General features: G+C 37.2%; 1 protein-coding gene across 1 annotated transcript in view; it reads left to right on the top strand.

Annotated features, from left to right (window-relative positions):
- LOC122802342 (contactin-associated protein-like 5) overlaps window positions 1–26,327 on the top strand; it is a 2,566,556-nt gene that overhangs the window by 2,072,014 nt on the left and 468,215 nt on the right. The window contains exon 16 of the mRNA XM_044071980.1: window positions 6,614–6,853. Within this exon, the coding sequence (XP_043927915.1) occupies window positions 6,614–6,853 (240 nt within the window). The remainder of the gene's footprint in view (window positions 1–6,613; window positions 6,854–26,327) is intronic.

The raw sequence follows: 26,327 nt of genomic DNA, 5'->3' as shown, positions 1-26,327 counted from the left end.
GCCTAGTATTGACCAATGAACCTATGATCAAGTTGCCAACCATAACCTGCTTGTTTGAGATATAGATGGCAAGAAATTCACACTGAGAGCAAAGCTTGAAAGATGAACCATCGCATCCATTTTGAGAACACATAATTAAAGGCTATGATCAGAGACCTAATCATAATTCTTTGTAGTGCATGGAACTTTATCTGCTCCAAGTACTACTATTTACAAGGAAAAAAAATGCAAAGTGTTTTACCAATTTTCAAACCCGTAAAGCACTTAGCGAGGGTTGTCAGAAAGACAGTGTAATGCAGTCTGGTATATTTACACTCACCTTGACATTACTGTCAACTGTCAAGATTTTTGCAGAATGTACAGATTTTTGCCTCATATGTTTGGTCTGTTCCTCATGAAGTTTGTGTTTTTTGTGCAATTTAATGAGGATTTAATTCGCAAAATAATGAGATATATTTGATTTTCAGACTTTACATTCTTCAAAAATGCAGATAAACACATTCAATTATTTTTGCTACTTGTTATGTTTGCGAGAGGAACTGATGGAGACATTATAGGTAGGGACAGCAGGCAGAAACAAATCTATGTTGTATTCTGTCACTGTCTTTGATGGTCAGTACTTGGTAGAGTTGACTGCCTAGTATGAGACGTGACCTTAACAAGTTAAGCAGAGATGCTTAGCATTTGTTAAGATTGTGTCTCAATTGTCTTTTTCAAACATTGGAGCTTAATCACTATTCTCCGTGTACTACATATAGTTTACTTAATCATAAATAATACTTAAAATGCAGCAAAACATTGTAAAAATTGTTCTTAAAGTTCTGTATACCTGCTTAATATAGTCTTTCAAAATCTAATCATTAAGTAATGCATACCAGAAGAGAGAATTAAGAAATGTATAATGCAGAAAATTCAAATCTTAACATTTATATTACTTTTTAGGCTCTGAAACTGTTAATATATCTACTATAATGGTTGCCGTGGTTGTGCCTTTTGTTATGGCAGAAAACCTGAATTTCTTCCAGAACTCTGTAGATTAGCTATGCATATAACGCAGCAATGCATTGTGTTGCATATCCTGTGATTTCTGTTATTTTCCTTGTTCTTAAATACAGACCATAAACAATAAATAACAGAAAAAAATGAACAGAAAAATGTACTGTTGTATAATATGACATAGCACTTTGATAACAGGCATTATTTCAAGTGTGCTTTCAGTCTGCAATATATTTGGAAGAATAAACATTTGTATTCGAGATTCTATGAACTTTGCAATAGTAAAGAAAAATGTTTCACTTCATTTATATTTTGACAGAATATATTTAAATATATTTGGAGCAAAATCAGAAATCATTAAGGCAATTAGCATTAAAATCCAAGAAGCATGATTTCCAAAGGTAACAGGTGAACCAGTTATCATGAAGATATTGTAATCTCAGCTTCAAAGTTGCAGGTGAAACACTCACCATTAGGGTGCTCTTATCTGAACTTTAAATGAAGAGAATGTGGACACCAACAGTGCAAGGTTATAATGCCTTCCACACACTTAGACCAGCTACTACATAGACAGGGACAAAAGTGGAGGTGTCTCTACATCAAAAATAAACATACCTCAAGGCTGGTCAAACAGGGCAATGCACTTGAGCTGCTCCACGTTCAATACACCATAGGCAAAATCCAATACCGCTTCCTTGCAAGCTATAGGCCCCCATCTATGACCCTGGAAAACCATACAATGTTTTTGCACTTATTGGAAACACTCACCATCCAACCCAATACCATATTTATGAGTGACTTTAATTTCCCCACTATTAACTGGGAATCATATATGATATCAAATGTACAGGCAAAGAGATTCCTGAATTTTGTAAATACAGACTCTCTGGACCAGATTGGTTGCACCCCTTGTTGGTGTATTGACAAACTAAAACAGATCCTCACTAATATAGGAGACATGTAATGTGTTTTCTGGTAAGGTCAGACCACAAAATGGTCTTTGAAGTAAAAACAAAATCTGGAACCCCAGTTAACCCTGGAATCCCTAAGGCTAACTTCCTACTATTAAGTGATAACGTGGCAAAATTTCAAGCACCCGTAAGCCCTGAGAACACTGCTGTCTATGCAGAACTGCTTACAGATACGAAACCCTATACAAGCATGTTAATAGCTCCATAGAGGCAGCTGTAGCCACCAGGAAGAAATACAGAACTAACTCAAAAAACAAGCCACCCTGGTGGAATCACAACATCAGTAGGCTATATAACAGAAGGAAGAAAATCATGGCAAAAATCATCAAACTAAACAAATAACTCAGAGGACAAATAAAGTCTACCAAAGCCAAATTTGAGGTAAATTTGGCCTCCCAGAACAAGGACAGCTACAATGCATTCTTTATCTATGTCTGCAACCTCAAAGGCAATGCACAATTGTGTGCAGAGCTCATTATAAATGAATCTACCTATACTGAGCCAGAAGATATAGCAAACCTACTGGTCAACAAATTCAGCTCTAACTTTAGCCCTTCCTCCCCATCAACCCATCCTCAGGAAATACCATCAAATATAACTCCCCCTGCTATCACAAGGGAGCAGATCCATAATGCTGTCTCTAAGGCCAAGAACATTGCATCAGTGGGCCCAGTTAATATCTCAGGATGCTTTCTAAATAGCATGAAACATAATCTATCAGGCTGTCTGGAATTGATATTTAACTATAATCTCCAAAAGGCTTTGTGCCTCATGAATGGAGAACAACAACAATCATCCCACTGCAGAAAGATGGGCCGTCTACATACCTTGGAAAGTTCAGACTCATAAGTCTCACTAGTCACATATGCATAGCCATGGAAAGAATTATTATGGAAATGATCAGTAATGACATAGGACTCCATTCCTGGAACAGGCTCCCCATCTATGTGAAGAAGAATTCCTGCCTAACCCAATTCAAGTGTAACTTGGACAATTAGAAGGGGAACAGGAAATTGATTCCTGGTTTGGCACCTATGTCAACAATGGACATAGGCAGCCTGTTAAAGGTTCATCTTCCAATAAATGTTTCATCTCCCAAGCCCTTGCTTATACTTATTATGGGTACCATAACTTGTCAGAGATTTGGAATGCATGGCTAGGCTTAAAAAGGCCCTTGTGGTCATTAGCCTAGTACACACCTATGAATCTATGAGCTTATGAACATTAATAATGCATGTGTTCGTCTGATCACCTTATGCTCACTTACCACTAAGTGGAGTTAGACTGCTACACCCCCACAGCACTGTGGGTTTTACCATCCAATGTTATAATTATCAGGATTGTAGATGTGAGAAGAAATGTAAAAAACTGACAACAGTGTTAATTGACTTTCAATAGGAAAACACATCAAAATGAACTTGGTATTAATTCCTCTATGAAGGATTTCCCACCACATAAAACCATACATTGAAAGAACAGGGCTGATCTGAAAGAACAGTGTAACCTCCTTACTAATAAATCCTGAAAGAAAACAGGGTCTATCTTCCATTCCTTATAATGGAAAGGAGTGCAGATATCTGGTGATAGCACCAGCTGTATTTCCCTATGAAGACATGCTAAGACATTAGTACCCTGTAATCCTCATAGTAGTTAATCTGAAACAAACCAAAAGTCTAGTCTGTTTTGTGAAATCCCCTAGGAATGAAGCCATGTAAAGCCTGGGTCATTGTCTCTTTTCAGGTGCCAGAGAGCACATAAATCTGTTCTCCATGTTCCTTTCAGTAACATAGTTTGAGGCTTGATATGACCCTCTTCCATGGAACTAGGATGATCCAGTAACATATTCTGAGGCTTGATGTCACCCTCTTCCATGGAACTAGGATGATTCAGGACAGTTTCCAGGAATTCATTTATGTCTTCTCTCAAGTAATATATGGTAGATTCCTTTATTGAACTTATCCAGCTTATTAAAGGGAGTGGCAAAAAAGATGGAAAATCCTTATTAGGTCCACATATGCAGTAATGTATCAGGGGACCTGCTTAGGTGTGTGAGCTAAGATTGTGACTTATTCTTTCCTTAGCTTTACAAGTTTTACAAACTTGCCAGTTAAGTTACGATTTGCATAGATAGCTCGACCCAACTTGGGAGATTCCGATGCTTTCATTTCCTAGGAAGTTTTACATCCTGTAAAACAAAATGTCAGGGTGAACTGAGCTTACATAATTACTAAGCGCATGGCTTTTTATCCTGGTGTTGAGCTCTAGCATTTAGCATGACTGCATTTAATAACATGATAGCAGTATCATGAAGAACAGCACACAAACAATAACAAGGACAATTAACTATGAACACAGAAGAAGTACTTCATACCCAAGTTATAGCAGACTGGGTAGTCACTAGTTTATACAGTTAATTACAAGTTAACTCTTGAAACCATGGGCAAGTGTAGCTGCCATTTGATAGGTATTAGAAGCCATCAGAACAAATCACATTTATTTATTTATTTATGTATGTATTTATTTATGTATTTATTTATTTCCAGTTTGATGACGGGGGAGGTCCACTGGGCTAAGGGAACTCGTTTTCAATGGTGGCCTGGGGAAAAAAGCTCCGCATTACATAGTTTAGTTACATATATAATCATAGTTAAGAATCCACAATTGCAATTTCATTCCATGCTAGAGAACAGGAATAAATTCTTTGGTTACATAGTACCTAAATATTTAGGATGGCAGTGGTAACTTAACTGAGAGGGAGAATAAAGTCTTAGAAGGCAAAGAGAGAAAAAAGAGAAAACAAGTTGTCATGAGTTATTTATAATACGTTCAATTATGTTATGTTACTTTCTTGTTAGACATTTTACTCAAGAATGGATCCTTACTAATCATAGTATTAGCAATAAGCTAGAACATGGATTTAAGAAAGGTTTTCCCTCTGCTTTTCAGTAAGAGGCCTCCAGCTCAAGGCTAACCCCTGCACTGCTTGCACTAACATCGATGCCTTCACAATCTACCTCATAGAACACAGAACATGTTAGATGTCAGCACCTCAGACAGTCACCCATTGTCTTTCTTGGAGATCTATCCAGACTATCAAGCACTTGTGCTCCTTGCCCAAATGTGTTTATACCTTCCTCCTCATCAGGATTTTGCTGCACAGTGCATCCTTGCAGTGCATTGTCAGGATAGTGTAGGAACACGTTTTAATGGCTACACGATTAGCATTAGAATCCTTACTAGGAAGGTATTTTTCTTTTGGCTTACAGAGTCCCTAAGCATGACACCCACACTAATCTTTCTCTGTTGCTGATTCTGGAGAGTGAAAACCAGCTCTTCCACTTTGCTACTTTATTTGCAGAGAGACGCGATATTTAAAATATGAATACAAGATATCCATGAAGCACAAGTTGTGACACTGGTGAGTTCCCTGCTTGTTTCAGCAATATCCTGCAATAAATGTACAAACATTTTTCAAAGCCTTTGACAATTCTTGCATTGTGGTTGTCCATAATGAGCCCCTTCCCTCCTTTCTTTTCCTCTGAGGTAGTGGTCCTTTGGGGAGGTGAGTGATTTGTGAGCCTGTTCTATTATCATCTGCAAATGTCTAGCAGATAGCATAGAAGAATACAACTCTGAACTGTTAAAAAAATGCCTTCTCTGCTCAGGGTACAGGATTTGTTTCCTTTCATATTCATTTGTCTACTGTGTGACTCTGAACAGGATTTCTGTACTGACACCCAACTAATATAGGGCAGACTTCGACCTGTTAGTATGAGATTATTGGAGTGCATAAGAGTTATTTGTAAAAAAATCTGATGACAGCCTAGTGATACAGCATTTTCTCGTGTCATAAGTCAGATTCCTCAGGCCTCATGTTTTTCATTTTGTAAAGTTTTCCAGATTTGAGTTTAAACTTATATCCAACTTTGCTTTTGTATACTTATTTATTTTTTACACAAGGAACTTTGTGCCATAAGGGCATGAGAAATGAGCTGTATTTTAATTATTTATTGTAAAGGATGTGTAACATTTTCTCTTCACTGGTTTGGATGCTAAGTGTTGTCATTTGTTGATTGGTCAAGCCATTTCCTACACTCAGTAAACGTGCAGTTTTCTTATTTGAAACTAGTAACCGTGAAAGTGATGTAAGCCATGGCACTAGTTGTTTTTATACTGTTTTCTTTTTTTAATAAAATGTAAGATTTATGGCAGCTCCTGACTCCTAGTGTGTAGAAGAAAATTTCAGTTTTATTTTAAATGAAACCATTTCATATTTTATGTAAAGCAAATAAAAGTTGATTTCTTAAATGAGATATGTACTGTGTTGCATCCAGCCAGATTTATCATTGTTTTTTGTATTTGGAATATTTGTGTCACACAAAAAAGCTTCAAATTCTTATGTGTATATAACATTCAAAAGGTGAATTTAAATTACTTGCAAATGTGAGTCACAGCTAACAAAACATACATAAATTAATATGTTGACTTGAAATATTCCATGTATAGTTTCTGGTGTATGGTTGTATACCTCTTCAGTTATTTATGAGAATTCTTCCTAAATGTAATGATTACAAACATACTTCTGAAATAATCTAATTCATATCAGTAATTTTTTTGTTTGTTTTTTTTTTTTTTCTTAATTTTAGGAGGAACAGCTTCAAGGCAGAAGGGATTTCTGGGATGTATTCGCGGCTTACATTTAAATGGTATATCCCTTGACCTTGAAGAACGAGCCAAAATAACCCCTGGGGTAGAACCAGGTTGCCTTGGACATTGCAGTAGTTATGGCAGCCTGTGTCACAATGAAGGAAAATGCATTGAGAAATACAATGGATTTTCTTGCGACTGTACCTATTCTGCATACAGTGGTCCGTTCTGTAAAAATGGTTAGTAATGCTTGATAACTTGTGTGATGATTGCTATTTTTGAATTTACTGAATGACTAAAAGTGAAAAAAAACTTTGAAGTAACCCTGTAAGTGCTTTGAGTAAGTAATAATATGCATACATTATTAAGATTGCCTCGTTTAAAAGATATACAGATAAAGCCTCCATTCCACATTATCATTAATCTTGCACTAGTGTTCTGTTTTATGTTAAGCCATTTGGCTTGGGGGTTGCCAAAGCAGTAACTTGTTTAAAAATAGTTTATCAGAGAAAAAAAATGCAAATTACTATAAATGAGAATTTGTGGCAAAAAGAACCTTCAATAGCATATCATCCATAATGAGTTCTTTGCCTTATGCCTACTGAGTACCAGGACAGATAGGCTCAGTTGTCAGCCTCCACTCTTTTCAGACTAAATAAAGTACTTTAACTGAATAAATAAGAAGTAAACAGATCCTACGCATGAATGATGTGACATGTAGCACATGGAACACTGTAATTGTAAACAGATCCTACGCATGAATGATGTGATATGTAGTACATGGAACACTGTAATTGTGAACAGATCCTACACATGAATGATGTGACATGTAATACATGGAACACTGTAATTGTAAACAGATCCTACGCATGAATGATGTGACATGTAGTACATGGAACACTGTAATTGTAAACAGATCCTACGCATGAATGATGTGTGACATGTAGTACATGGAACACTGTTATTGTAAACAGATCCTACGCATGAATGATGTCACATGTAGTACACGGAACACTGTAATTGTAAACAGATCCTACGCATGAATGATGTCACATGTAGTACATACAACACTGTAATTGTGCTCAGAATTCAGGGCAAAGGCAACTTTTTCAAGTGCCCTTCTGATATGAGACAGATACTTAAATTTTGCTATGTACCTCTCAACAGTGTTTTGCTCTAGTTTCACACTAAACTACAACAGTGGCCAGAGCCAGCCACTACAGAATAGATGTGTGACTGAGTAAAATGTCCAATAGCTTTAAAGCTGCTCATTCTTCAGAGGGACACTTTACTTTTGGCCACTATACGGCAGTGCTAAGTGCTTCATGCTTCTCAAACCTATGACACACTTTATACTTTCCACTGTTTTCATGTAACTAAAGAGTACACTGGAGAAGCTAAAGCTCCATGTATTACAAAGAACTATAATAATGCGTGTCTGATCATAACTCACTATGTGTTGTCTACACTGATGTCAAGGTTTGTATGTCGAGCTTCACTTGTCCCTTCTCTCAAGGTGAATTCTTGACATCCATGACTCTGATGTATAGTATGTTGGTTATCGGTGACCCAGTCATATTCCTTTACATTAAGTGAAACATTACATAATTGCATTATTTCTTCTAGATGTCTGAGGAACATGTAGCAGAAACTTATGAACCAAACCATTTCTTATTCATCTTCTATTGTTCATTTACTTGGTGCACAAAGCAAGATCTTATTAAATAATCAGGTAGTTTCACAGAAGTACAAAGCTAGCACACAGTAAAAATTTAATTTGTTTGAGAAACAGAACATCAGTAAGACTGGGAAACCTCCTTTGAACTTGTATGCCATTCCTTTTAAAATCGACAAGACAAGCACGTACTGTCCTTGCCTGCAGTGTAGTACAATGAATGCAGAGCAGAAGTACAACACGTTATCCACCAGGAAGATATCTCAATGACATAAGGATGCAGCAGGCTTCTAATTCCTGTGGGACTTTCTAAAATACACACAGCTCAAACACATCCTTAGCTGGAGGTAGCAAAGTCTTGCTGAAAGTATTTTGGTTTACAGACGCTCTTGAGATTTAAGATTATTTCACTGTTATGTTAAGTTAAATTTCTATTGATGACAGGTGCATTTAGGAACATAAGTATCTTTTCAGAGAAGTTTAAATGAGTTTAAATAATGTAATTTCACAGAATCATTGAGAAGCATATCATATATCATACATACCTGATACAAACTGTACAAGAGCTGGCTTTTCCATGAGAATTATGCCTCATATCAATTCAAGTACAAAACTTTTCAGACAATTATAATTGGTCAGAAGACAGAACTGGTCTGCAGTTTCTAACGTGAAAGCCATCTCATTAAAGCCATTTCAAATGAGACAGATACCTTGAATGGCATACTAAGGAAAAATATTTTATGAGAATAAATCCCACCCGACACCTCCCATGTGAGGCTAACTAATATATTGCCTGTGAGGTCAGCACACCTACTAAATTATAGACCTTCATCATAGCCCATTTGATGTATTGGTCTCAGTCCAATGCTCTCCTCAAGGCCATTAAGGATTTAATGAATAAATATCAAAGTAATGTGCAGTACAGAAGTTTATTGGTCACCCATAACAAAATCCTCTCTTGATTAAAGAAGACTTAGAGGCAGTGTATGATAATCAACTTACAGGTACGCAAAATGTGTAGATCCTAGGACAGGCACACACAGTACATGAATTAATATGTGCTTGCACTCTTGTTACATCTGACAAACTGATTCACAACATAAATTCAAGGAAAAGAACTTATGTTCTAGTAAGAAAATAAATGTTATTGTCTGTCTCTCTGTCAGTTTATCTTTCTGTATATCTATCTATCTATCTATCTATCTATCTATCTATCTATCTATCTATCTATCTATCTATCTATCTAAGTCTAAGTAAAAACACAGAGAGAGAGAATATATGGATAAACGTCCCATAAACGTCTGCCAAAATATATCTTAGCTAAATACACTTTAGTGAAAATAAACCAGAGAGTACTAATTCCAGTTAGAACTCATTATTAAAACGGCACAGATATATTTCACTTCAACTCTACATACTACTGTAAACGCTAAGCATAACAATTGAAGAATAGTAATTCAACATATAAAATAATTCCTTTTTCTGCACAGAAGTTATCTAAAACAACTTGTTATGTAGTAGCTGTACTGAACACCAAACAAGTTTTACGTAAGACAAAAGAATAGACAAATTAATGTCACGGATCATCTACAACCCCCAGTGTGAGAGATTCACTCCCACACACGCCATTACTTAAACATAATGCAAAGTTTCACAAAAGTAAATGAAATGCAAAACTTTACAAAACAGTAGTCAATATACAAGTGAACTGCAACATATATTGACAAAATAATAATAATAATAATAATAATAATAATAATAACAATAATAATAATAATAATAATAATAATAATAATAATAATAATAATTTCATCTGAATATTCATCCCATAAACATAGTCAACAAAATGTGTTTCAAGAAAAAGCAGGGCTCATACCCCTCTGTCTTTATATATAGAGACAGATATTCAGGCAGACAGACATTTAGATATTAACCTCATATTGCATTGTATTGCAGTCATCTGATTGCTCTCACCTTAGGGTTAGGTTTTGATTTATTTATGTTTTGTGCATTTTTTTTTTTTTTTTTTATTTTGTGAAAATGTAGTGTGTGAGACATTTTTTTCCTATTAATTTCATGGAAAGAGACTAAAAGATCTATTTATGCACATGACATTCATGTTTCTGTACTTACGTTCAAAAACATGTATTTGGGATGTTGAGTTAAAAAATAAAAACTAGCAGGTTGATTTTCTATATGTAAAAACATTGGGGGGGAGTCGGAAAATTATGAAAAAAAATCTCTTTCCTTTGGTTTACATACATACATTAGGGATATTCAGAAAGAACACTCATTATGCTATTTTGCAGTGCTAAATAGCATGTAGTATATAGCATTATATAACCCAATGCCAATTAGAGATCCTTGAGTGCTAACGCACACTGTCATGTCAGGGATGTACATTAAAACATCATAACGGCAATATATGGCAGATATGGCATGCCATGAATGTTCATGTGACCCAAGGGAATGTGGCAGGCAGGTGACTTTCCCAATGCTATGCATATTCAGACACACAATGAAGTGCACTGTAGCTATAACACTGGCACTGGCAATACCCAATAAAAGGTCACCATAGCAAAGTAACAGCTCATCTCATCAGGAGGAAAGGAATGAGATAATACTGGAAGAATGGGGAAGTGCAAACAGAGGAATAAACAGAAGAGAGCATGAAGTGTAGAGAGGTAAAGGAAGAAAGGCTCCCTTTTTTACATGGCAGCTACCCTTTTTTTAAGAATGTTAGAGAGGGAAGGTAGCAAGGAGTAAGTGCTAGCAGGAAGGATGGAGGGTATAAGGAAGGTAACTGGGCAGAAAAAGAAACATGCAATGCAGACAAACCTAAGAGGGAAGGTATGGATAGAAGGGAGCTACAGTGGAGAGATGCAGACTGAGAGTGTGTACAACTGATGATGGAAGTACTGGACAACAAACATAGGTGGAAGAGTGATACATTTGAAGGGGGGACACAACATTAGGGTATAAGGAGTGTCACAGAGGGCCTATTTAGCCAGCACAGGGGGGAACTCACCATATATCAGTTACCTGCAAGGCTGACATCACAGGAGGACATTAGCTATGGAGGAATAATGACTGTCGTCATTTTACTGTGCAACTCACTCAGTTGAAGAAGGTGATGCTTCATGGTCCCAGTATGAATATCAGTCTGATGGTCCACCTTGTTTCTCACTTTCTGTCACATTTACAGCCATGTGTCCCATGGAGACCACTAGCAAGCTCTCCATATCACTCTCCTGAGGGTGATCTTTGTTACCCCAAAGATAGGCAGAGCTGAGTACTACTTGTGAGCTGATGCAGAGCTCAGTTCCCTCTGCCTAAATTCAGCTTGCATCACATTTGATGCTGTAGAAACAAATGCAACAGACTAGTACATGCTCATGTTGCTTTATTAAAACAGTGCTGAACAGACAACAGCAAATTACACTTAATTCACTGCCAGGAGAGCCTGTCATGTCCACTGAAACAGGCCATTCAGTAGGCTTCAAACCCTTCAGCCACTGTAAAAACATAAAATATAAACCAAACAGTAATAAGTATGCCATATCCCTACCCTGTGATAGGGATCACCTTAAAAGAGAGAGCAAAGTTCAGAGAAGGATAGATACAAGTCCTGCTAGTATGGTAGGGTTGTGGGTGGGGTTTAGCCTGATGGAGCAGGGAATAAGGATTGGTCAAGTGCAGACCCGTGCCATATGCGCATGGACTGCAAGACACGCTACAATGGATATGATGCCTTCATTACATAGGTTATAGCCTGTGCTGTTAGCACAGGTCCAACTGACAGGAAGCAGTAGTAACCTGCTCATAGAATGGTGTTATAGTTTTGACAGCTCAATAGCCCCCAGGACTGTGTTCACTGAATGGAGCAAGGCAAACCTGTCATCATCTTAAGTTAAGATTTTAGGACAAAGTCAGAAATAATGGGAGTGGCCAAATTCCCAAAATTAGAGACAAATTTCATGTATTTCTCTTATAACTTAGAAAGTTGATAGAATAAACAAACTTGGATTAGTATGCATTTTCTAAATCTGACATATCTGTCATTATGTAGTGATTTCAGTCTTCAATGATTTACCATAAAACAAGAATTTTTGTTGAGGAATAGACAAACAATACATGGCAAAAATATGGGCATTCTCTAGAGTGATGGAGAGTTGAGAGGTACAGAGGCAGGGGACATTACTAAAACAACATGGACAGTCCTGCATATATAGACTGATCCACATGTGTAACTCACAGACACACGTCTTTTTTGTGGAATGGAGGGAATAATATCTACCACCATAGAGGAAGATGTGCACCTATGCACCCTAAGTACATGTGGCAGTTTCTTTGTCGAGAAGGGTAATGCAGATAAGGCCCTCCATGTCTGGATGTGGCAGCGGTTTATGCAATACAATTCTATATATGTCCATAGTAGGATAATAGTAAAGGCGAGTTGCTAGTTCACCAGTGTGGTACTACATGTCAAGACTAAAGAGCAGGAAATTTCAGAGACAGACCACAATAGCACATGGAGCACCATCTTATAAGCCAAGGAGATGAAGCAACTCCTGTATTCCTCTCTGGGAAGGTGAAAAACACTCCTCCATGAGGTTGTTTGAATGTGGTAGCTGGGCTTGTAATGACTACCTTGGTGTCCATAGGTTAGTACAAGCATGTTCTGTTATTGTAGGACAGTGACTCATCACTATAAGTAATTGACCCAGGTTGACATATATACATATTTTCAAGCACTGTAGATGCAGCAGCAACAGCTTCCACTACAAGATGTGCATGTAGCCATAGACTATGTACAGACTAGGCACATAGTAGTCTGTGTGCAACACGGTGGGGAGAATGATAGTTATGGTGCAGCATTACTGCATGTATGTTTTCTGTGTGCTTTCACAAGTTCAAGTGGAGAAGTTTCAATATAACAGGTCAAAACATTCCGGATATCAACAGATCACTAGTAGATGGCAGTAATGGCACCATGCACATGTCACAGTCTAACTGCATAGTGGCACTGAGCACACTCTTATCAACTGCAATGGAGATGACAGATGAGGGGAAATATGAACCTCTGTTATTCTCTTTGCTTAATGCTTAAAAAAACACAGGAGTCACCAGTGCAGATGGCATTAAGGTGCTACACTGTCTAAAAGTTGCACACACCAAGCACAGAGGAAAAGCTTGTAGGTGGCTATTCCACCATAACTTCAGAATATTGCTGACATGGGTGCTGGCCTTGGCATTAATCCAGGCACAGCTGACCACTAAACACAGCAAGTTATAAATGCTAAGTGTGCTTTATAGCCTGGATGAGGAAGGGTAACTTCTTCAGGGATTGCGGGACATCCTGCAATACATCCACTGTGACATGGTATATACGGACCTTGAGGAGGTATGCCTGCTAATGGCAGGGGTGACCAAGCTGGCAACCTCTGCTGCATCCAGGAGAATGCTTGCAAGTGCCTATTATGGCCATGCTAGGGGATGGAAGTGCATTGCATGGCTACAGGCCAGACTTATGCAGATGGCTTGTGCCATTCTGAGGATCACTAGAGACAACATTACTGTCCCCACTGTTTATAGCTATCTCCACTATCTTTTCCAGCTGTACCAAATGGATACCTCACTGGGCTGGCCACTCAAGGTCATGCAGATCTGCACCATCCCATTTTACTGTAGCCCTTCCATGTGCAATACCTACTTATTGTTGCTTAGTGGTCACGGTTACTGACATTCTACTCCCACAACATGTGAAGAGCTTGGGAGCAATTCCCATTTAAGCACCATCCATTAGATAGAATGCCACTGGCTTTGTTACTGTAGAGCCACATGGTGCACTCAGGCAACGCTCATCTCATGAAGGTGCCACCACATCATCACAGAAAGTGATCCTTTACAACTTCCAACTTTTATGTCACATGTTTATGCACTGCTACTCCTAACCCTTCAAGCTATATTAGAATTACATTTGTCTGTTATTGTGTCTGTTCCACCTTTGCATATTCTGAAACCTGTGCCCTACTCTCTTATTTATTCTATGTGGAAATAGAAATATCCAGTTTGCCGCATGACCAGTCAGGGCATTGTTCTGCAAAGCCTGGTTGTCTTATTTCATGCATGAGTTTCATTCTGTGTTTTTTCTAGTCAGGGAACATAGTTGTGTACAGGATATGGTCTCTTCGTAAGTGCTGCATCATATTGTTCACTTCACTGCCTTACATGGAGTATCTCTACAGCCAGGTCTGACAAATTCTCACCTAACTGCTCCCCTCTGCTGGTGTTACAGGTATGTCTGGTGGCCCTATGGTGTCTTGATCTTCTACTTCAATCACAACACAATATTGTGTAGCATGGTACTGATCAAAAATATCTTACTGCAAGTTTCTGGAGCATTCTGCAGTATGCTGCCAGATGTATTCAAGCAGAGGGAAAGGAACACCAGAAGTCTAACACATATTCAGTAATGTTCTGTTCCTGCAGCAGTGAAGTGGTACTATACTCCATCTCATCCATTGTCTTTATGCTGTGGATGGTTGCCATCGGCCGTGGTTCCAAGCCATCTCCTGCATTATCTGCAGCACACAAACCTGGCTACCATTATAAGTGGCCTGCTGCCTAATGTCATTGGAACAATATATCAAGGAATCTGTTGGTGGAAATCTATATAACTACCAACTAGAAGACTTGTTGAAAGTTACAGTTTATGAAACAATGGTACAGATCCCATATTTGTTAGATGTGGGAATTATGGGAACTGCATGGTTGATGCACGGAGACATTGAACATAATAGCCTGTGCACTGCACATACCCAGCTGATGAAGTCTAATCCTTTCCAAATGTTTTTTTTATACCATATGGTGCAGGTGAGGCCGAATGTGTCGATGTCCCCCTGGATCCTCAGAGGATTGGCTTATGTCATATAATACCTGTGTAATGGTGGTTTAGTCCTCTGCAGTCCATGGAAAACAAATATAATTCTCCACATACTGCAACATCATGCCAATAAACTAGCATAGAATTCATAAAACAATGCCTGCAAAACATTTGACATATGTCCTGAGAGATTACAAAATGTTCCCATAGCAAGAATGGCTAATGCTGTTTAAATATTTGTGTTTACTTGGGGAAGTTCACACACTCTTTGATTCCATTTGAAGGATGTTTTTGTCTGCTGTCTTGTGTATGGTATTCATTTTAATACAGTAACAGTCAACAGTGTGCCAGTAATGGAGGTTAAGGTATATTAACAGATGGCAGAACCACCTTTGATGCAGGAGGGAGTGAAAATACACCATGCTGTGGATACTGGTTAAATAGGTTGCCCAGAATACATGTTGTCTCCGAACAGGGCTTCTTCTCCAAGCATCCTAATTTGACTGAATTTCCTGTACAGTAGAAAATCTTTGGGGCTTCTCCAAGCATCCTAATGTGATTGGATCACCTGTACATCAGAAGAACTGACCAATACTATTCATTTTTTTAATTTTGTATATTTCTAAATTGCTCAGCCAGGTTTGGTTATTGTTTGTATAAGTGATGCTTCTCATTAACATGTTTTGCATGTTGTTATGTGGTCATTTGAATACAATGCACACCTTTCTATTTCTCAAGTAGACAGCAGTCACACTATATGTGTCTTCTAATCAACTCTGAGAAAAGTTGGTCATTATGATATTTCATGTAATGCTATGTTCTCTTTATTTTTATATACCCAAGTAATTTTTTTTTAAATATGAAATCCATGCCAAATAAAATGGGGCTTGCCAAATGTTACAAAATTATTTTATTATCCATAAAATACCAGATGATATGCATATCAAAGACCACGTGTCCACATATTCTAGATATCTTGTGCTCCATCTTAGACGTGTTTTTACACACTTACATTTTGTTTTGTTGTTAGTGTGTATATGTACTATATACATACATATATATATATATATATATATATATATATATATATATATATATATATGTAAATAAATACATGCATACATATTATATACATGTGTATATATATATATATATCTATATATATATATATATATATATATATATATATATATATATATCAACAATTTCTTTTTCCCATTTTTGCACATGGGGTAAAGGTGTCACTTCAACAGTGATAATCATCTAGAGCCAAGGTTTACAGCACAAGGCAGCTAGCCTGCTGTGGCAATTCTTCCACACCGCACACTCAAATACACACTCATACCTATGGCCAGTTTAGAGTGTCCAATCGAACTACTTCATGTCTTTTGAATGTGGAAGGAAACTGGAGCATCTGGAGATCCCACATGAACACAGGGAGAACATGCAGACTCTGCACAGAAGGCACCCCAGTTGAGAATCAAACCAGATAACCTCTTGCTGTGAGACAACAACACTATCCACTGCACCATTGTATACAGTTATATGTGTGTGTGTGTGTGTGTGTGTGTGTGTGTGTGTGTATATATATATATATATATATATATATATATATATATATATATATATATATACATGTTACATCTTCAAAGGAGACTTCACCAAAAGATGAAATATGCTTGTGGTTCATCTCATCGTTTGATGAAGTCTCCTTTGAGCATTCAGTGCATTTAAAGTTTCTTTTTATTGTTCTCTAGCACTTTGGTGTTTTATACATATGTATATAAATGTATATGTTTTATATATGGATCTATATTATAACCTCAAAGCGTCAGCTATTTGAACACTTTAAGATCAGCCCATAAACAACGAAAGCTGAAAATCGTGAACGGCCACTTGTGCAACTTTTTTCACAAGGCAAAAATTTGTTTGACCAGCAAACAGACAAACAAACTTTCAAACCCTAATCAAATGAAGGTTTCACCCCCCCCCCCCAACAGCACCCCACACCCACCCTAACTAAATATACCTCACTCTACATGGAGAAAAGGGCAAATTCCCTATGACGGCCAAGCAAATTTTTTCCTGACGCTTCGAGGTTTTAATATAGACCCTTATATATATATATATATATATATATATATATATATATATATATACATATATATATATATATATATATATATATATATATATATATATATATATATATATATACATATATCCACTCACTTCTCAATTGGTGCACGTAAATATGGCTTACAAAACACTTGAACTGTGCACGGATAAAAGCACATTCAACAAACAAACCCAGCACTAGTTCACCATGATGTAAATAATGTCCTTATGTTGAGCAAGAAAAGGTTCGACCCACATTTTATTCACAGATTTTTTAATCCAACATTTCAATGGCTTCTGACAGTCAAAACTCCATAACAAGCAAACCGGTTTCACCCGATAGGCGTCATCAGTGCTCAATTGCCCGGATTCACTTGCAGCACATTTAAATACAAATTTTCCTTTTTGTTTTAAAGTGACAGACCCTTTTACAAAAAAAAAAAATCCTTTACGATAGCCAAAATCACAATGGTCATCTACTACCTGCTCAAAAAAGGGGGCATTTTTTAAACTAAACCAATGTTTTTCAGCAGTCTGTTTTATTTTAAATGTATTGGTGCCATAGGTAGTGATAAAGCTCAGTTTATCAACTGTCTTAACTTCCTTCACATTATCTGTACCTAACAGCCTATTTCTATCATGTTTTCTACCATGTTCAAGGGCACTAGAAATCAATTTATTATCATAACCCCTGTGTATAAATCTGTCTTGCATATCTGCTGCCTCTTTTTCAAAATCTTGCTATCTGCTACAAAGGTGCTTTAACCTGACAAATTGTGCCTTCGGTATATTTTTAGCTATATCTCTAGGGTGGCAACTTTTGGCTTCCAGTATCAAATTTTTTGAAAAAGGTTTTCTGAACATACTTGTTACCACTGTTCCATCAATCAATTTGGTAACACTGGCATTTAGTCAATACTAAATTGTTCAATCTTACTAGTAAATTGTATCCCAAAATTGTTGCTGTTCAAATATTTAATAAATTCATACCATTTTTCTATGGTTCCCACCCAGACACACCAACAGTCATCCAGGTATCTTCGCCACATGTCGATGTATTGCCTGAACTCTTTTGCATCATTGTATATTATTCTAGCCTCTAGATAGCCCATGAAGAGGTCTGCATAGATGGGCACAAAATTTGTGCCCATAGGAGTACCGTTCATTTGTAAAAAAACAATCAGTTTTATACATAAATGCATTATGTTCTAAAACTATACATAACATTCTAAGCAAAAATTAAATCTGGGCTCTAGTATATAACCTAGAATATTCAGCCCAATAACTGACTGCAGCCAGGCCACTTTTATGAGGAATACTGGTATTCAATGACTGGGCATCTAAGGTATACAGATATGCATGTATAGGGATTTCAATATAATTCATAAGCCTCAAAAATTCAGTGCTATCCTTGATCCTAGCTCTAATCAATGGCAGTAGTGATTTTAATTTGCCTTCTAAATAAATGGACAGAGGTTCAGTCAATGACCCCTGACTTGACACTATTGGTCTGCCGGGGGTTTAAAATCGTCTTATGTATTTTAGGTAATATATAGAAAGTATAAGGTTCCACTTCATCAATCTTCAACTGTTCACAAATTTCTTTTGTTAACATCCCCTTAGAGACAGCATCTTCTAAAAATGCATCAATAGTAGCTTTAAATCCACTATTTGGATCAAAAGGTAGCCTCATGTATGAAATAGGGTCACTAAGTTGTCTCATTACTTCTTTATCATATTCACTAGACTCCCATAACACTATTGCCCCTTCTTTGTCAGCCTTTACAACCACCACTTTATCATTTTGTAAAATTTGCAAAGCATCTCTCTGTTTTTTGTTTAAATTACTACTGTAATTTTTAAAGATGACATCCTTTTTAACCTTAAATTCACATGTACATTTTCATTTTTGTCATTAAAGACAAACCTTAGATTAAACAAATGACAAAAGTTTTTAACATCTGAAACAATAGACAAATGAGATACAAAAAATACAGACACATAATTCAGACCTTTATTAAGCATGTCATTTTCATCTTTTGTTAAAGTATAAGATGTCAAATTCACTACCAAATTCATTCTCATTATGTGCACCAAGTAGTGGTGGAATTATGTTTCTAACATCATTCTGAAATCTTGTTCCACATTTCGAATGTCTATGCTTCTTTCCCCCTCAACTAAAGGGCCCCTACTGCGCTTTGTCATAGGTGACAAAATGTCCCCTTGTTCTAATATTTCTACATCAGTATCAGTCAAATTTGAAGAAAACTCAGAGGTGCTAGAATCACCTTCAATAATGTTGACACTAGATTCTCTCAATATTGAACAAGCTCTTTTCCTCTTAATAACTCCTTTCTTTTCTTTTTTATCAGTAGTAATGTCCAAGAAGTGCTATAATGAGTCTATAGCAAGAATACTTCAGTCATAGAATTTAACCAGGAGATCGGTAATAGTGCTACTGCCATCCAAGGAAATCAAATTCCTGGCTAAATGTGTTAAGGGTAATAGAAATAATAAATGCAGTTATCTTTGAAGTTAGTCAGCCTGGAAAGAGAAACTTAGAACAAGTGTATCACAATATGTTAAATCCATAGAAAGAGGTAGATAATTCTACAGATAGCTTGTAAAATGAGAGAGCAAGGAATCTCTAACTGCAGTGCAGGTAAAGGAGTTCTATTGTTGTAGATTTTGTTGCCTAATGCTATGTACACCAACAAAAATAAACACGATTTGCTGGAGAGATAGGCTTTAAAGATATTCCCAGCCTTTGTAATAAATGACCACCACGTGTCAAACTATGTACTGCCTTGTCTGTCTTGATGACTGGATGGGTAGACACAGATTTAAACAAAGATTGTCATGGACAGCCCTGCTTGACATGGGAAGTGAACATCATTACGTGCTTGGAAAGGGTGGCTCAGACATTTAAATTTATCTAATTAAAGGTGCTTGTAGCTAAGCATCATATGGTCCTAATGATCAGTCACCTAGCACTATTTCTGATGTCTTAAGTTCTAAAGGTATACCAGCAGGAAGTAAGAGAAGGTTTATAAAGAAATAAAGCAGTGTTCTTAGATATGAATGCAAGAACTAAACTAAAAGACCATAATATAGAGACATTCCCTAAAAGGAAGCTTAGACTGAGACCTTACAGGTTCCAGAGTCACAAAAACCGTAAGACTCAAAAAATGTTAAAGTCAGGCATGATCAAAGAGTCACAGACTGACTGCAGCAGCTTGATAGTCCTTAAACCTGATTTGGTATTAAGATTCTGTAATGAGTTTAAGAAACGGAATAATTGCAATGCCGGGTAGCTATCCCATGCGCAGAATTGATGAGTTGATAGGCAATTTATGGAAGGCATGATGCTCAGCAGAACTAGATTTGATGTAGGGATACTGTCACATTACACATAGCCCCCTCTACCAAAGGAAAGCAGCTTTTTTAAAGCCACTTTCAGCATACAGTGTTATCATTTAGCCAACATGGAGCTCCAGTCACCTTCCAGAGGCTGATGATTAACATTTTAAAACCACATCTATCATTTGGTCTTGCATACCTGAATGACATGGCCATTCATTCATTCATTCATAGGACTGGCACTCTTATTTACTTACTGTGCAGGCTGTGTTAGAATCCATAAGAGAGTCTGGCTTAACTCTAAGTGATAAGAAAAATAATATTGATATGATGGAAGTCAAGCATTTAGGCTACTTTATATGAATATGGACGGTATGACATCAGCTAGATGAAAGTCATAACCCCCCCATGCTAAGAGACTGGTGAAGATGTTATTGGACTAACTGGGTAATACAGTAAGTGGGTATCTAATTGTGTGGCTGCTATCTGTCTTTCCACAGATCTCACAAGATGAAAGGCTGTTATCAAGGTGAAATTGTCTCTTGAGGCAGATAAGGCATATAATAAACTAAAAAGGTCCCATGTTCATACCAATTACTCCTGAGTTTACTAAAGAGTTTACAAAAATACTGAAGCATCAGAAGCAGGTTTAGGTGGGCTGCTGTTTAAGATCTTCAAGGTGAAGAGCACCTGTGAATTCAGTAGAAAGCTGATAAAAATTCAGAAACACACATCTCCAACTCCAATACATTACTATTTCTTCAGGAAAAAATCAGGACTGCAGCACAAAATAAAAATGCTTCACAGTAATAAATGCACTGCAAACCCAAATTTTATATTCATTTACCTGATCATCAAGCCATTTAAAAAGGTATTAATAATAGCAATACCAACCCCATCGCTAACAACAAGAATCCTTGTCCACCTCCTCCTACTACTACTAGTAATAATAATAATAACTTCCCAATGAAAGATAAAGCATAACCCCCCACCCCCCCCCCAAACAAGAAAATAAGTGGTTAGGAAGGGGCAGGAAGTTAAATAACGTTTTTTGGACAAAAAGGAAAGGTCAGCAAGTGAATAATATGAAGAAAAATCAGTAAAAAGTACAGGTAAACAGAACAACTAACACTGATAATATGACTGTATTTATAAAACAAAATTCACAAGCCCATTATAGCTGCATGTTAAACTGTGCATTCTTGCACAAGCATTTGCTAAGTGAAATAAAGATTTTTCATGGTTATTTGTCAATATCAAAGACTTTAGAATATTTTATATTAGATTTCAAATAGCCCCACTTACTTTGCCACACCCAAAGTATATAACAAAATCTTCACTGCACTTACTCAAGGAAAGAATGCCAATTGCTGCAAAACAAGCACTATGGCTATACCCCATCTCCCCTCCCAAAAAACAAAATTGTTAGTCATTCTCATTGAACAACAACAAACTTAAGAATGCACAGAACAGCTTTGCATAACTAAGTAAAGATGAATATTAATTACATGCATAAATAAAAAAATATATATTTAATATATTAAATTCAATAGTTGCTAATTGAATATGCAAAAAAAAAAAAAAAACACCCAAGCAATAATTCTGCATTAGCCTTCTAAAATTACATTGCTTGACTTAGTTGCCTGTTTCCCAGATGCTGTTCTTATCACTAATATCTGATGCTTCCTACAGCTTCATTACTCTGCAGGTCTCTTCCTAGAGTCTTAACCTTGTTTTTGATATTTCATGCCTTGACACTATCACTTGGACTATAAGCAGAAATCTAAAATAAACATGTTTTTTGTACTATTTTTATTAATTCTTTATTTTCAATCTTCAAATAATAATGATAGTAGACAACTGCCAACAATACAAATAAGATAAATAAAAATAGTAAAAGATGGTTGACACATTTGAATACAATACTAATCTAAGAACTATCTACAAAAGGTGCTAATTGCCCAACTTTATCTTCCTAAGTTTAAACTAACAAGGTAAAAACATGCTTTTTGCTACCACAACTATTGTACAGAAAATCACGTTGGATGACAGCAATGAGTTATTGATTGCTAAAGTACTTGGGTTAGTCACTAAGGCAATGCATTAAGGCAGATCATTAAAACCGAAAGTAAACAAAATCACAGGGCATCAAGATTTCCTTATCAATGTCAATTGCCACAACAGATGCAGGCAAAATGCTAAGGTGGAAATGCTGGCACATTTAGCAAAGGCAAAGTTACTACTACATAAACAACAGCAAAAGAAGTTATAGATCAAAGAAGTGCTTTATCAATGGGGTCTGCCTCAGGCAGAAGTAGAAACAACACAAATTCAAGAGGACAGTACATGTAGTAATGGTGAGTTGATTTTTCACAATGAGACAAGAATTGTAAGGGAATGTTTACTTAACAATATCCCAGGTGTTTAACTTATACACACAAACCTGCAAACATCTGCCACTGAATTTATATTGGAGAAACTAGGTGAATGATGCTTGTTTTACCTCCTGTCTCTGCTGATCATTTTTGGTGTTGAACCTGCCAAGCTATCAAGCATCATTTGAATATGAGTTGTGCTCCTTGAAGGTGTGCCATAACACCTAATGAAATTTCATGAGGTGCTAACTACAACAGCATCTCGACTGTAAACACTGCACTTTTCATTAAATTGCTTTGAATGTTGCACATGTGAATGATATAGTCTGTGCAGTTTAATGGTTAAAGGGGAAATTAATTAAAGTTTAGGTTGGCATGAGTACACAGCTATGCAGTCACTGTGTGCAGTGGTCTTACTCCGCATAAGTTGTCATATACATGCACAACTGGCACTGCAGCTGAAACTAAGACTATGAAATAAACATACCAATGTGCATTCCTTAATTTCTCTTGTATGTGCCTCCTTTTTAAATAATGGAGACTCCATGTCCACATTTCTGTATGTCGGATAAAAGACTCACTGTGTGTTAACTAAATGAATACCTAGGAAGGACAATGCTCTCATGCATTTAGATTTACAAGGGACTCTACACATTGAGGCTTAGCTTAGTATTTATGGTCATGCTGATTGCTCCTAGAAAGGAAAACGCAGGCAGAAAGTGACTTTCTGCAACTTTGTTATTCAGGGCAAGATGTACCATATAGGTCACTTACAGTGAACATATTTTTGACAAGATGCTTTGCAAGATGTAATTAGAGTGTCATGCAGAAAGCAGTTCTTCCTGCTGTGAAAGGGAGTGTCTTGAAAGTGCAGGCAGGCAACAACTCAGTGGTACACAAACAAACAAAAAGGGACTTGCCCATATTTACTGTGCAGACTGGCCATGTGCACCTGGGAGATTGCAGCACAGAGGGGAATATCCTTGAAAGCCACATAAAGCCATTCAGGACAGAATGTGAATGTGAAATCAAACAGAGTGACTAGAACCCTTTCAGATTCCCATGAATAGATGCTACATAGAAAAAAAAAACTTACTTAGACTTTTCCATCAGATGGGTGGTGTTAGAGGTAGGCCTGTTTGCCTCTCACTTGAACAAGCAGATGAGATAATTTTGCTCAAGTCTAGCAATTCTAGGAGCCTAGAGGAAAGATGTCTTCTTCTAGAGCAAGACAGGTTCTATTTCTCAGTGCTTTTCCTCCCACATCCTAGATTCCCAGGGTATTAACAAAAGTAGAGGAGGAGATGTGACAATGATCTTCATAGCCCCTTTCTGGCCCAGACAGCATGGGTTCCCTCTCTTGTATAACTTGGCAGAAGAAATTATGAGGTGCAGTCCCAGTGAGGACACCTTCTAGTATAAACAAAAAAGGTCTTTACTGCACCCTAGTCTGACAAGACTGAGACTGACAGCCTGGATGATCTCACACTAATCCAGAGAGAGAAAATAATTCTTAGAAGACATGATAAAAGTTATGAAAGAGACTAGGGCACCCAGCACAAGAAAACCTTGCATAGGAAAGTGGAAAAGGCTCATCTTCTTATGCTTCTTGTGCTGGTCCAGGAAATTTGACCCCAGAGAGGCATTGATCCTGGAACCTGTCAGACTTCTGCATATCAGGCTTGTTTAACACACCTATTAAATTACATGCTTCTGTTATTTTAGCCTGTCTGCCTTTGCAGACTCCTTTATATTCCAGGCTTTCAGTTAAAAATTCCTAAGGGAAGTTACCTACCTTAGACTGACCAGGAGACAGATTACTCTTCCATATGACCTCAGCTGTGTTCTAGAAAAAATGATCCTGTCTCCTTATGAATGAATAGCCTCTTGCCCTATCCATTTCTTCTCCTGGAATATGCATATCTTGTTTGCAGTAATCTCTCCTAGACAATTTTATGAACTGGGAGCTTTAATATACAAAAGCCCTTTCTAGTGTTCTATCAAGTTAGTCTGTCATTACAAGCTAATCCTTCATTATTGTCTGAGTGGCTAATGAATTGACCATAAACCAGACCATTCAGCTATCTATATTTTCCCCACGTCTCAAAACTCAGGAAGAGGAACCCTCATTGCCTTGATATGCAAATACAGCTGAGATTCTACCTGCAGAGAATGAGTGAGTTGAGAAGAACTGATCGGCTATCTGTCTGTTTTACAAAAGGGAAAACAAGTAAGCCTGTTAAAAAACAAACTCTTTCCAAGGGTCAAGGATATTGCATTACTTTTTTATCCTCTTTATTCCCTACTATACCTCCAGGATTTGGGTGGCATCTTCATCTTACAGTCATCCTATCTACCCTTCCAGGCTGTCATCCCTTGTTTTGTTAGCTATCTTCTTGAACTATTGGGACAGGGGCACTTTGTGATGGAACTGTACTAGTAGTAAAGATTATTCCTGGTTCACTATGATCTGATGTCAGAGGCTTCTCCAATAGTTCTACCAGACAGGAAACATCTGAAAATGGCACTGTCTAGCTCACCCTTGAAAAGTTAAAAAGAAGATGCTGTCCAGAACCCTAGGGGAGGGTAGAACTATGGAGCACTGTCCTGTTTTGGGATGCCTGCAGGCAGGATATCCCAAAAGTGAAGGCTGCCACAGGGAAGCTATTTGAACATCTACATGTATGGTAAATTCATAACACAACTGTACTTTCTTTGACTTCCAACCATGATGCTAAGAAGTATTGTAGCTGTGATGCTGAAAATTTAGCAAATCCAACTCTATAAAAAGACAATTAAGTCAAACTACCTAATAATTTATTATATTATTTTAATAAAGTAGTTTGCAAGACAGAGAAAACACATAAGCATCATAGAGACATAAACAAAAGCAGTATTGTATCTAGGGTGATGCGAGAGGGGCAACTGCCCTGGGCACAAAGTATTGTGATGCATGACCAGCTGATCCTGACCGTTCATGCAATACCAGCATTTAAAAGCCAGTGTTGCATTTGTGGTCAAACCTGTGCACTGTAACGCTCTGCGTGTGGTCTAAACTGTAGCAAATACTTGAAACAAGCAGTTTGCTACAGTTTAAAAGTAAAAATAAAATTTTTTTTTGTTTTAAATAAAACCTGTGCATTGTTGCACTCCATGAAGGCAGGGTATAAAATGTGACCACTGTTTGCTACAGTTTAAAAAAAACTAGTGGAGTGAGGGCTGGGGGCACAGGTGTATGACTCAGACATGGGACCTGAATGGCAGAGGCGAGGGGATTGGGGAGGTGATGGTGGTGCTGT

The sequence above is a fragment of the Protopterus annectens genome, chromosome 5.part0 (genome assembly GCF_019279795.1).
Source record: "Protopterus annectens isolate FY-2018-M chromosome 5.part0, PAN1.0, whole genome shotgun sequence".
Taxonomy (NCBI): domain Eukaryota; kingdom Metazoa; phylum Chordata; order Ceratodontiformes; family Protopteridae; genus Protopterus; species Protopterus annectens.
This window is presented reverse-complemented; position numbering and strand designations above follow the sequence as displayed.